Genomic DNA, 14,316 nt, shown 5'->3' on the forward strand with positions numbered 1-14,316 from the left:
ATACAGATCTGGAGGCCTCATATTAGGAATGATGTAGAGCTGTTGGAACAAGTACAGAAAAGGGCAACGAGATTGGTGGGTGGAACAAAGGGTTGCTCTTACCAAGAATGACTTGAGTTCTGTAAACTGCAGCATCTGGGGACTAGCAACCTGCAATGTGATCGAATTGAGGTGTCTAAGGTCTTGAATGGTTGATTTTCTCCTTCATAATGTCTTAAATGTCACAGAACATATCATTGACTCGCTGACTGACTGTATCAGCTGAAAGTGGAATTTCTGAAATTTAATTAGCAGCTTCTGGGCTCAGGACTATTTTCACCATCTCTTTACAAGCTGGCATTAACAAAGTTTCAGCTATTCTGTGTGGCTTTTTGGATTTTTACGATATGTTTGAATACTTTATGGCTAGATCCACTGCTTTTTCGAAAATACGTACTGACGAAGTCAGTACGTATTTTCATTGCCTGCTTTTTGTTTTTGTTGCAACTACAAGCAAAATTAATTGATATCTTTGCATGCCAGCAAAGAATGTTTTGTTGAGAAATGCCGTTTCAGTTTACCAGAAACCATAGCAGCATTGCTGAGATTTTCTCTGCACAAGAGACACTCAGGGATCGGGCATGTTTTATCATCACATAATTTATCGTCATATGGGTCCTTGAGGTTGTCACAGGCATTCTCTCAGATATGCCAAACAAGCTATATGCCAAACTTCCTACCTGAGAGTTTAAAACGCTCATGAAACTGATATTTGGGTGACACTCAAGTCAAGTGGAACCAATTTCCGTGAATTCCAGACAGACTGTGACAGCTAAATCCTCTGCTTGCACCTTCAAAATGGTGGGACAGTTAGTAATCCTGGGTATAACCCTCATGTGCAAACACAATGTGGGTTATACCCACATTGTGTTTGCACATGAGGGTTATACCCAGGTGTAAACCAAAGTAAGCAGGGGTTGAGGAGTGGCACCAACACACACCGTGTCAAGATATGCCACTCCTCTGTGTTAACAGCCATACTAGGTGGTAGACGACTCACATCATCCTGTGCAATACCACCACTTTACTTATTGGAGGCTTGAAGTGGTGGAACCCATGTTTAGTCTCCAGAACTGAGTTCTGGTCAACCCTTCCTCATTTTTTCCATCATGCAGGGTGACTGATGACTTTTGAGGTTATGATGAACATCATAGCGAGATTCAATCTTCCATACATTTGGAGGGTAAAGTTTTAAAACGGTGTTCACAGGCCGGTAGCTATTTAGTATACCAGACCGAACCTATTGGTAACTCTCTAGGAGGAGACTTCCGGATCAGTTAGTGTATAATCTTGGTACTTCTACTCTGCCATACAGTGACTGGAGTGAGTCCAAGTAGTGTGTATGCGGGGAGGCACATTGTCGAGATCACGTTGTGTCAAGGATCTGGGTATATTCTTACCATGTGTATGCCATATCCAGAAATTTCATTATTTCATATAGCATGTCCCCCACTTTTTCTCACTACTGAATATATCATGAATTGTCAAACTAATAAGTAAGCTTATCTGCGAAAAGATCTAAACCTCCCAAACACTTCCTAGTTCATTTTACAAATATACGTGGTCTCAGTTCTAATCTCAATGATGTCCATGTCCACTTGCAGTCTGCCAAACCGCATGTATTTTTTCTGAGAGAATCTTAGTGGTTGATTCAAATAGCATTTTTAGCATTAGCATTAGTAGAGGCATATGATGCAAGAAAGCAAGCTTATGCAGCATCAGCCAAAAAAAAAAAAAAAAAACCACTCCCACTTCACCCCTCTGTTCGTTCAAAATACCTGTCCAGCTGAGCCTTAAACTTATTTAGGCTATCAACTTCCACGACAAGGGATGGAAGTCTGTTCCACCAACCAACCACTCGCTGGATAAAGGCAAATTTCCGCACGTCTATCCTACATCTGTCTTTCCTCAATTTGAATTTATGCCCTCTCAGGTGATTATTCTTAGCGAGAGGAAGAATCCCATCAGCATTTAGCATGCTCAAACCATTCAATGCTTTATACACCTCTATCAGATCACCTCGCTGGTGCCTGGTCTCCAGACACTGTAATTTGCAAATCTTAAGCCTTTCTTCGTAAGAGCACCCCTTTGTTCCATTCACTAATCTTGTTGCCCTTCTCTGTATTCGTTCCAGCAGCTCTACATCCTTCTTGAAATGAGGCCTCCAGGCCTGTATACAGTACTCTAGGTGTGGCCTGACCATTGCCTTATACAAGGGAATAATCACCTCCTTATCCCTGCTAGAAAAATTCCTATATACCATGAGCTTCTCTTGCAGCCCGTCTGCACTGCTCAGAGAACTTCATATCTGCCTGCACAACCACCCCCAGGTCCCTTTCATTCTCTACCACTGTCAGTGTAATACCACAGAGTTGATACGTTGCTCTGGGGTTGCTGTTTCCCATGTGTAGTACTTTCATTTGTCAATGTTAAACTTCATTTGCCACCTCTCAGCCCATCTGCTCAACCTTTCCAGATCCTGTTGCAGCAGCATAGTGTCAGTAGTGTCCTTGACAACCCTGCCTACCTTTGTATCGTCTGCAAACTTTGACATTAAGCTTGATATACCATCATCAATATCATTTATGAATACAGAAAACAATAATGGACCCAACACTGAGCCCTGAGGGACTCCACTAATAACATTAGTCCACGACGAGCAGTGTCCATTGATTACCACTCTCTGTCTTCTCCCCCTCAGCCACCCCTTTACCCACAGCAGCAATTTGCCTCCAATGTTACACTGCTCCAATTTGTGCAGCAGTCTTCCATGTGCAACAGTATCAAAAGCCTTTCTAAGATCCAAGTATATAATATCAAAGTTATTCCCTGCATCCAGTTCCTTTGTGACTGCATCATAGTATCCAATCAAATTGGTCAGGCAAGACTTCCCCTTAACAAAACCATGCTGTGTCCAAGCTATAACTGAAGTCTTGTCTAAATGATCCTGCAGTGCTTCTTTAACTAGTGCCTCCATTAATTTTCCTGGAACAGAAGTTAAACTCGCAGGTCTATAATTGCTTGTGTCAGCTTTTGATCCTCCTTTGTGAATTGGGGTCACATTTGCACATCTCCAGTCTATGGGTACCTCCCCTGAGTCCAAGGAAGCTCTCATAATTATGGCTAAGGGTTTGCTTACTTCCTTTGCTGCCTCCTTTAATATAACTGGATAGATCCCATCCACCCCAGGTGCCTTTCTTGTGTTTATCTTCAACAATTTCTCCTCCACTTTACTCTCAGTTATTACAAGATTCTCTAGCTTACTGCTAGAGTTGAATACACCTCTGGCATTTCCCTCGATAAATAACTCCTCATGTGTGAATGTCGATGCAAAATATTCATTTAGTTTGTTAGCTACCTGAGCAGGATCATCAACAGTTGACCCATCGATATCAAGTGGACCAATCTGATTCATCTCCTTCCTTCTAGAGTTTACATAAGTAAAGAACTCTTTGCTGTTTTTCTTTGCATCCCTTGCCAAAGATTTCTCGTAATCTGGCTTCGCCTGTCTAACTTCCTTTGTAACTTGGTTACAGATCAACTTGTATCTATCATAGGCTTCTGTGTCATGTGTTAATTTGTATGTATCCCATGCATGTTTCTTCTCTGCCATATGCCTCATCAGTTCATCTGACATCCATTTAGGCCTAAACCTTGAACAATATTTCTTAGTTGGTATGTAAAGTCTAGTAGCTTCCAAGATAAGTTCTTTGAATGCTTCCCATTTTGCATTTACTGTTGGTAACATCATCAGTTGGTCCCACTGTATAGAATTTAAATACTGTCTCAGTCCATCGTAGTCGCCTTTACGAAAGCAATAACCCTTCCCTTTACCCCTAATGGTAGTTACCTCTTTGAGTAAATCCCACTTCAGCACACTGTGATCACTGCCACCTAGTGGTTCATTTATCTGCAGATTCTTAATGCATGAAGAATCACTGCTGATAATCAAATCAAGAGTATTCCTCCCTCTAGTTGCCTCCCGAACATGCTGATGTAGAAAACAATCATCCAATAAATCCACAAAAGCCTTGCTAGTGTGTGAGTGACCAGCCCACAAATTCCAGTCAATATCTGGGAAATTAAAATCTCCCATTATAAGACTCTCTGATTTACTGGCCCACTCTATTTCCCTGTACAGTTTCTTATTATACTCATCAGAGTCATTAGGCCTATAGCACACTCCTACTCTCAATTTTGATCTCCCAATGCTTATGTCACACCAAACTGACTCAACACTGCACTGTCCAGCGATGTCCACTGGCTTCACTTCCTTGGATTTTATGTATTTCTTAACTAATAGCATAACCCCTCCTCCCTTCCTATCCAGTCTATCTTTTCTGTAGACGTTGTACTCCCCAAATTCCAGTTCTGCATTCCTTATATCTGTGTGACACCAAGTCTCTGATATCCCAACAATATCTGCCTTTGATGTTTTGAGCAATACCTCAAATTCATCAAATTTATTTACTAAACTCCTAGCATTGGTGTACAAGCAAGTATACATGCACCTATTTCTATTCTTAGCTACCCTAACACAACCCATGTGTTTACTTGTACCGCAATGACTCTCAGCAGTCTCTGAAATATCCTGAATCTTGTTTTTCAGGCTTCTGCTCATTCCAATAGAAATATTGCTCATCTCAGTTGCCCAAATTATTTGCTGTATGATTCCTTTAACCTCAAAGATGGTAGTTGTGCATATGTCCATTTTGATATTCCCTGTCAGAGATTAGCAATTTCGAATCTCTTCTTTTCAATCTTCTCTGGCTTAAAATCTCTCTACCTCATTGTGTCAAATTCATCTGTTGTCTCTACCGTTCTGCCAACTTCACTAATCACTTGAAACTCTTTGACTTGCTCTCGTAGCAACTTGACTTTCTCCAATCTAACTTTCCTAACAGTGAGGTAATTTTCCTTGGTGATTTTAATGTTCACAGCTCCAGGTGGCTTCCGTTTTCTAGTCTGAACAACCCAGCTGTTCGAAATGCTGAGGCATTTGCAATTACTAACGACCTCGCACAGATCGTTCATTTACCTAACAGAATAACAGACAATCTTAACCATACAGCCAACATGCTTGATCTTTTTCTCACAAGCAACTCTTCTAAGTACACAGTTGAAGTCAGTGGTCCTTTAGGCACCGCAGATCACAACTTTGTGATTATCTCTTCTCCAATGGAGCCTTTATCTCATGGCTATTCCCAAACTTGTGTCGTTTGGCATTACAAGAATGCAAAATAGGATGACCTGCAAGATTTCTTTTCTTCTTTTGCTTGGTTGAATTACTGTTTCAAAACTTCTGATGTCAACGTTTACTCAGATTGTACCAGCGAAATTATTCTTGTAGGAATGGAATAGTTTATTCCATACTCCACTTTACAATCTTGTCCTTCATCTAAACCATGGTTTTCCAATAAATGTGCTAAAGCTGTTCAAGAGAAGAATGCTGCATATCGTAATTGGCTTGTTTCTAATTCTTCAGTTTCATTTTCTGCAACAATTGTAAAGCAGTTATTAATCAGTCCAAACTAGATTTTGAACAGGCTAAGAGTAGAAAATTTGCTTTCTGCCTAATGGTAGCCGATCATTCTGGTCTCTTGGCAAAACTATTTGGCAGAAACTTATGCCCATCTCTGCTCCTACATCTGTCAAAACCAGTTAGTTCTGTTGTCACTTCAGCCAAGGATAAACTGACTTGCTAGCATCCCATTTTTCTTCGAACTCGTGCTCAAACTTCAAACTCGATCGTGTATTAATGATCTTGGTAAAACACTTCCCACCATTCAAAACATGCTCCATTCAATGCCTTCTGTGGTCTTCTGTCAAAAGAATGTCAGAAAAATTTTGACGAATCTTGATGGTAAGAAAACTCCAGGTCCCGATGGTATTTCTCCACTTGTTCTCAAAATCTGTGCTCCTGAACTTACTCCTATTCTTTGCCACCTTTTTTCACTTTCTTATTCCAAAGGTATTTTTCCTTCTTCTTGGAAATTTGCTCATATCCAGCCAGTTCCTAAAAAGGGTGACAAATCCCTCCCATCCAATTATCGTCCCATTGCAATTACTTCTACTCTTTCTAAAGTAATGGAGAAATCCATTAACTGCCAACTCTTAAACTACCTAGAAAACTTCCTTCTGATCAACGATCGCCAGTATGGATTCCATCAGTATCGATCCACTGGTGATATTCTAGCTTATGTTACCCATTTATGGACTAATTCAATGGAAAGGCTCAGTGAAACACAAGTAGTTGCTCTTGATATCTCAAAGGCTTTCGATCGTGTTTGGCCTAAAGGTCTTCTAAACAAACTTTCATCTTATAGTTTGCCATCTGTTTTTTGTAATTGGTTATCCAGTTTTCTCTCTGATCGCTCACTGAGGGTGAGGGTAGATGGCTCTCTATCTTCTAACTTCTCCACTTATGCTGGTGTCCCCCAGCATAAGTGGAGAGAACTGAACCTTTACAAGGTTCAGTTCTCTCCCCCTCTCTTTTCCTCTTGTATATTAATGACCTTCTTCCATTGAAAGGAAATCCTATCCATAGTTTTGTCGATGATAGCACAGTGGATTCCACTTTGTGTTCGAGAAACCTTGCCCTGCTCAAACAGCTTCAACTTCTCGAATATCCGCTACCAATTCCTTAAAATCGACCTCCAGGTAATTCTCCAGTGGAGCAAAGACAACTAAGTTGATTTCAATCCTTCTAAAACTCAGTCTTGTCTTATATCTCGCAAAAAGGATTCTTCTGCTCCTATGCTTGTCTTTGGTGACACTCCGATTTCTAGGCAAGATGATATATCTCTTTTGGGGATTACCTTGACTTCTAATCTCTCTCTCTCTCTCTCTCTCTCTCTCTCTCTCTCTCTCTCTCTCTTGGCACAAGCAAATTACAAATATTGCTTCCTCTGCATCTAAAAAACTAAAAAACTTGGTTATCTCTTTTGCTCTCGGTGTTACTTTTCTTCTAAACAGCTTCTCACTCTGTATAAATTGCAAATCCACCCTACTCTGCAATATTGTTCCCACATCTGGGGTGGTGCCCCCGAAACATCTCTCAGGCTTCTAGATTCCATTCAAAAGAGAGCAGTTAGATTAATTAATGACTAATCTTTAAAAAAATCTCTCCACTCACTGTCTCATAGACGTACTGTTTCTGCTGCATGTCTTTTCTACAGATACTTCCATGGGCACTGTTCTTCTGAATTGACTTCTATAATTCCCACTCAAAATAGTCCTAACACACGCCACTACCAGCCAACATCCATTTACTGTCCTACTTCAAACTCACTAAACCAACTTTTCATCTTCCTTGTTTATTCATTCAACTCCTTTTTTCTGGACCAACCTTCCTTCATACGTATTTCCTGAAAATTACAGCAGTTCAAGTCCAATGTCAACAAATATCTTCTTTCATCTTCTGAACCTTCAACCCAAGCTTGGTAATAAGTACTATAGGTTCTAATACCTCTTGTGTTTGGAGTTCTCATAAAAAAAAAAAAAAAAAAAAAAATCAGAAAAAACCAAAAGACAAATACAGTGAAACTTCCCTTTAACGGACAGCCATGGGGAACGAAAATGTGTCCGTTAGAGAGAAGTGTCCGCTAACAAGAAGTCTGAGGGAGAAAAGAAAAAAAAGATAGAAAAATCGTTAAACGTTTAATGTAAAATTAAATTAAAATATATACAGATTTTGAACAATATTTTTGTAAATAATATACATACAATTGTGCTATGCATATTATGACTTTATCTTAAGAAAAATACATACAGTAATCACTTATTTTCTTCTGCACCTTCTTCAGGCTGATAATTTTGTTTTCAACATTTGTTTGGATTGAAGAAACCATCGAAAGTCCTTCAGTATCTTCTTCAGCGGCAAAAAACATTTTTAAAATTGATTTGTATGGGCGCTTCTTCTATTTTCATCGGTGGTTCGTCGTTAATATGTTCTTCGGCAGAACGACCTCCTTCCATTTCTTCATCCTCATGAGGAACTTCTTGAAAAATATCGATGATAATGTCTTTGATATCTAGAGCACCATCTTCTCTAGTGAGGGTCGAGTCTATATCTTTTTGACAGGGTCACTTGTAGATGAAGTATCGTACATTATCAATAGATGCTGAAGTTCTTGTTCTTCTTGGTGCTCCACATTGCTGTTCACAACTTCAATTTTTGCATTTGAGAAGCCAGACTTTACAAAACAGTTCACGACAGTTTGTTTTCTAATTGCGTTTACTGAAGAGGAAATCCATTGAATCGCATCTAGAATGCTGATTTTCTTTGCAATGTCACTCGCACATGTTACATCGTTCATGTTTGCAATGAGATGTCTTAAAACACGTTTTGTGTAGTGAAGTTTAAATTTTTTTATTATCCCTTGATCCAAGGGCTGACACTCTGCAGATGTGTTTGGTGGCAGAAAAACGATTTGAATGTTGGACAATTCAATGTGCGGGTGAGATGCAGCATTATCCACGAAAAGAATAATTTTTCTGTTTTGCCGAATCATGTTTTGGTTAAAGTGACTTATCCATTTGCTCATGATATCTCGTGTCATCCACGCTTTTTTATTAGACTTCCAGTCAACATTCAAAAGATTCAACTTTATGCCCTTGAAACAACGAGGATTTTGTGGTTTTCCTATAACAAGAGGTTGTTCAAAGTCTCCCAGCATATTTGTACACAATAGTACAGTCAAGCATTCCTTAGAAATTTTTCCGCCCTGGCACTTTTCGTTTTTTAGACTCATTGTTTTTTCAGGAAGAGCTTTAAAAAAACAACCCTGTTTCGTCACAGTTGTAAATATCCTTAGCTTCAAAATCACAACATAAATCTTCCAATTTGACGGTCCACTCTGTTACAACCCCAATATCAACAGATCCACCTTCACCCTTATGGTTTTCCAAGAAATTTTATGCCGAGTTTTGAACTTGTCTAGCCATCCCACGGAAGCTTTGAACTCATTTACTCCCATAGATTTCGCAACCTCCAAAGCCTTTTCCCTAATAATAGGCCCATTAATGGGAATTTTTTTAGCACTTTCGCGACAAAACCACTCATACATAACATTGTCAATTTGAAGTCCAACAGTTTTCGGGAATGATTTTTGAACCTGATCATTTCTGTGTTGCCAAAATTGTTTGAGCAGTTAATTTTTTTTCTTTAGGATGTTGCTTACCTGCGTCTTCCCGATTTTGAATTTTGCAGCAATATTACGAACACTATTTTTCTGCCGATCATACGCATTAATGAATTCGACTTTATCTTTTAAAGTTAAATGTTTACGAGAAGACATTGTGCACTTCACACGACACTGAACGAAACTGAAAACTGAAACAGAAAAGACGAAAGGCCAACCATATTCACCCCCCCCCCCGCACTCACCGAATTCATCAGAAGTTTTACACGTTCCTTAAAATTCTTGAAAAAGGGTTTAGAACCGCGACGTAAACCTTGATAAAATTCAGAGAATCGGAAATAGAAAATAAACACACGATTGAGGCAATACGTGGAAGAAAAGTTCCTAGAAAAAGGGCCGTGAGCTCGCTCGCTGTCCGTAGTGGGGAGATCAAATTAAGTGCTAATCTAAACGAAACAGTGCAGATTGCCTGTCCGCGTCCGTTACAGAGAATGTCCGCTAGACAGAAGCTGCAAACACGTTAAAACCAATAGAGGTGAGTTGGGGAATTTGAAAATGTCCGTTGTAGAGAGATGTCCGTTAGGAGAAGTTTCACTGTAATTATCACTATACTGCCTGCACACTAATTTTTTTTTTTTTTTTTTTTTTTTCGGGCTCATCACTTTCAGTACTTGCACTCATGGATGGAATATTCCTTATGAGGAACTTGTCCATTGTTAAAAAAAGAAAATCAATGGTGTTATGGCTAACGATCACAGTACAGCTGTGAGGAAACTGAAAGTAATAAACATGGGACCAATACTCCTCGAACAGAGGAGGGAGCACATCTATCACTTTAAAATAGTCTTATAACACAGGGTGGGTGCTTCGGTACAGGAACAAAGTAATAAAGTTGAAGCAGCATGGACAAACAAGGACAAATATCAAAACAAGCCCATAAAATAATAAAAGATGCGGGATGTTTCGCTAATCCTTACACTTTTAAAGAACAGCATGTATGTATCTAACTCTAACAAGCGGCACCTTATTTCAATCAGTGCAGCGACAAAACAAGAAATATTGTAAGGCCAAACATACAAATAACTTTAGAAAGCAAGTGTTGCCTACTCAAGTGAAAAATAATTTACTTTCCCACACATACAACATTGTGTTTCGGTAAAATGGCGTATTGTGAAATATAACAATGAGTAGCATTACAAACATATATAAAAACTATAACTGGAAGTAAATAATGTACAGTTAATTTTTTAGTAGGTTAATTTCTTACAATAGGTTCTCAGTTGTCAATTTCTAATCATAATATGTATAGAATTATTTATAAGCATACAGTTTCAGCAAAATTCACAGCACACCTGTCATTTTGTGGCAGCACACTGATTGCAGAACACTGTACTAGACAAAACCTTTATTAATCCTCTGCCCCTCTGTAATGAAATCTTTTCTCATAATAGGTTCTTTCCTTATTCTTCACTCAAACTGATTCAGCATCTTATTCTCAGAAGACATCAATATCTCAAAGAAGCTGATGATGATGCTAGCCTAAATTCTAACCTGTAGTGTTTTTGTTTGTTTGCTTGTTTGTTAATACCTAAATCTTGATGCCAATATGACATTTATTATTATTTATGTATTACCTGCTTATTATGATTAAGCCCAGAAGAGAAGATGTAATCTCTTCTGGGCTTAATCATAATAAGCATGTTTCACCAGTTAATGATTAATTCTCTGACACAAAAATCAAATGGATACTTATTTTATGTATTTATTGTGAACAGTCACTTTAAATAAAACATCTTTTCAACCTAAAACCCTCACCCCCATCAGAAAATAAGAAACATACTCAATGAAATCAAAGTCAAGAAATGATACAGACTCTGGACCACTGATGTGCTACCCAATCATAGACTGTCAAAATAACGGCACCAAAAAGAATGGAATATTTGAGCTAGTGGCACATTGAGATCGGATGTTTAAATACAGTGCCAAAAAAAAAGAAAACGGCAAGTCATATGATTACTGTATTTGTTTACATTCACCATTTTGAAAGTGAATTCTATACTGATATCACAGATGATACATTTATTTTAAATTAAATTTATTTTTTACATTTACATTAATTTTAAATTAAAAACCCCTTACTATGGCTCCTAAAGTTAATAAACCTCATAGAAAGAAGAACAACAACATTAAAGCTTAGTGACAAACTTGATATAATCCATACTATTACATTAGGGTCACCCGAAAAGTTAAATCAGAAGTTTTACACGTTCATCAGAAGGATGAACGTGTAAAACGTGATTGTGCCTGTAAAATGCTTGTGTTCTCTGGTCAATTTGCCTGTTTTTTGTTGTATGGAAAACCCCAGTTTCTGGGGGAGGGACCTTGCTATCTACACCTGAGACCAACTAACTCAGCCACGGAGTGAACAAAGCCCGTATAAGTTCCTCGCGTCATCGACAGGATTCGAACCTGGGCCTTTTCCGTCCAGTGTGGGGAGGCCGGTGACTGTTAATAAAATTGCATTCTTAATCTCTCTATTTCTTATTTGGCTTCATTATTTCTGCATTAAATATAATAAAAATAAAACTTTCTATATAATAGAAAAATCGAAATAATGGCACCTTGAATCCCCAAAGGTGCCATTATTCTGAAAGTCTGCTGTGTAACCAGATTCAAACTGATAACAAATATGAAAGTGGAAGTGTTAGGCATGCAACTAATATATCCTGTGATTCTGATAAAGATGAGATGGATCCCATCTGACATATTGATGAATATAAACCACCAGCAAGAATCTCAAACTAATTTGTGGTATAACTTTCAGAAGAGCTTTTCTGTCATATTCTGAAATACGCAATGCATGGCATTTCTTTATACATGGTTATAATGAAAAGTCAGTTTGTTGTATGATTGACAGTGTGCTGCACAGCTGCGGTTCTTCTTATTTTAAGCTGAATGCTAATCCAGAATATGCTCTGGCCATCACTGATAACTCTGCACTCAGAAACTCAACACATCCCTGGATAACATAGACAAACTGTTGTTGATTAGTTGAGGATTGGGGGTGGGGGAGCAAAGATAATGCCTAAATTGTAACATAAGGCTATTTGCAAGAAGATCACCTAAGATCCCTAACCACATCCAAAATGCATGTCATTTGCCTAAGAGAGCATCTTTAACTCACCACTGTACCTATAACTTGCTACTACCAGTGAAAATTATGTTATTTTTCATTCTCAAGATAGAAACTGCATGAAAACTTATCAAGTTCATAACAGTCAATCTACCAAACGAGTTGACATGACAAAATTTAAATAATGATCTGCACATTAATTTTTATAGTTACATTAGCTTTTTACCTGATATCTGTGGATGAATCCTCTTGTTATCATGGGCCACAAAAGAACTATCTGTTTTCTATTATGGGGGGAAAGCACATAATATATAATATATATAAATATAATATATAAATATATATTATATAAATATAAATATACACATAATATATAAATTTTCATTTATTCTCTAAACAGCCAAAGCCAGATGAGTTTACATTATAACTGCATACATATTGAATTGCTTATTAAGGGCAGCCAAATATTCAGTACCATAGTTCTCTATGGGCTGTGCATTTTTTGTGGCAACACATGGGCTTGAACCTATTACCTTATTACTTTGGAAGACACTCCAACCACTGAACCTATTATATGTTTGCAAACATTTAATAAAGCAAAATTTATTAAATCAATCCTATGTCAATAAATCAAAATTGCAGTCAAAATGAGTGCAATTTTGCATTGCTTTATAAATGGTTATATGTTCAATATAATGATTACCACCGATACATGAAGAATCGCTGCTGATAATGAAATCAAGGTATTGCTTTCTCTTGCCTCTCTAAAGTGTTAATGTACACCACAGTTATCCAATAAACCCACAAAAATCTTGCCACTGTGTGCATGACTGACCCACAAGTTCAAGTTAATATCTGGAAAATTAAAATCTCATTATAAAACATTCTGATTTACTGGCCCACTTAATTTATCTATATGGTTTTTCATTATGCTCATCACAGTCATCTGGCCAATAACACACTCCTACTCACATTTTTGTCTTCACAGTGCCTGTATCACACCAAACCAAATCAGCATTACACTGGCTGCCATGTCAACTGACAACATTGACTGTGTTGTCAGTTGACATGGCAGTCGTGGGTTAAGATATTCTTCTTAACCCACAGCATAACTCCTCCTCATCTCCTATCACATCTGTTCTTTTGGTGCATAGCGTACTCACCATACTTGTATTTCGCATCCCTTTTCTATGAGTGGTACAATGTCTCTGATATTCCTATTATGTCTGCATTTGTTGACTTAATCAGTACTTCAAATTCATCAAATTTGTTTGCCAAACTCCTAGCATTAGTGTACATGCAAATACACATGCATCTGTTTCTGCTCTTAGTAACCCTTGCACATTGCATATATGTGTTTGTCTTATGAGCACGAACCCCTACCACAACAGGCCTTGTAATCCCCAATACCATCCTTTCAAAACTGATGCATGTCCCAACAGAAGAAAAACAAGAATCTTTTTCACCTTTGCCTGCAGTTGACTGTTTTTAAATTATTTGTCTATGAACATATCTGTGAAGATGTCAGGAATAGCAGTTTTCCTGATCTACTCTAACACTGGCTTCACAACATCAGCAAAATATTTGCACCCATTCTATTTAAGTTCATCCTATCCTTGTAAAAGCAGTTTCCCCTATAAACAAGCACAGACCATGCTAAGAAAATTTCAACCCTCATCAGCCTAATAACATAGACAAACTGTTGTTGATTAGTTGAGGATTGGGGGTGGGGGAGCGAAGATAATGCCTAAATTGTAACATAAGACTATTTGCAAGAAGATCACCTAAGATCCCTAACCACATCCAAAATGCATGTCATTTGCCTAAGAGAGCATCTTCACACCAGGGGTGAACTGACTGACAAGGCTCTCATGCACACCCTTCTATTGTGAATAGGCAGAATTGCAGATACTTTCAAATTTAATTAACTTGCAACTTTTTCTCAAATTACTCTGTTACTTGTTAAGTAAGTCCTCAGATTGCAGATGGCTGTTTATTAGA

The 14,316-nt window shown here is 38.1% G+C and overlaps 1 protein-coding gene across 1 annotated transcript in view; it reads right to left on the reverse strand.

Annotated features, from left to right (window-relative positions):
* The window catches only part of LOC150088268 (uncharacterized), a 217,289-nt gene that overhangs the window by 45,315 nt on the left and 157,658 nt on the right, over nt 1–14,316 (reverse strand). The window contains exon 5 of the mRNA XM_090370092.1: nt 12,542–12,599. Coding sequence (XP_090226218.1) covers nt 12,542–12,599 — 58 coding nt within the window. The remainder of the gene's footprint in view (nt 1–12,541; nt 12,600–14,316) is intronic.

Source organism: Mastigoproctus giganteus, chromosome 3, assembly GCF_048544385.1.
Source record: "Mastigoproctus giganteus isolate SK-2022 chromosome 3, ASM4854438v1, whole genome shotgun sequence".
In the NCBI taxonomy this organism is placed as follows: Eukaryota; Metazoa; Arthropoda; class Arachnida; order Uropygi; family Thelyphonidae; genus Mastigoproctus; species Mastigoproctus giganteus.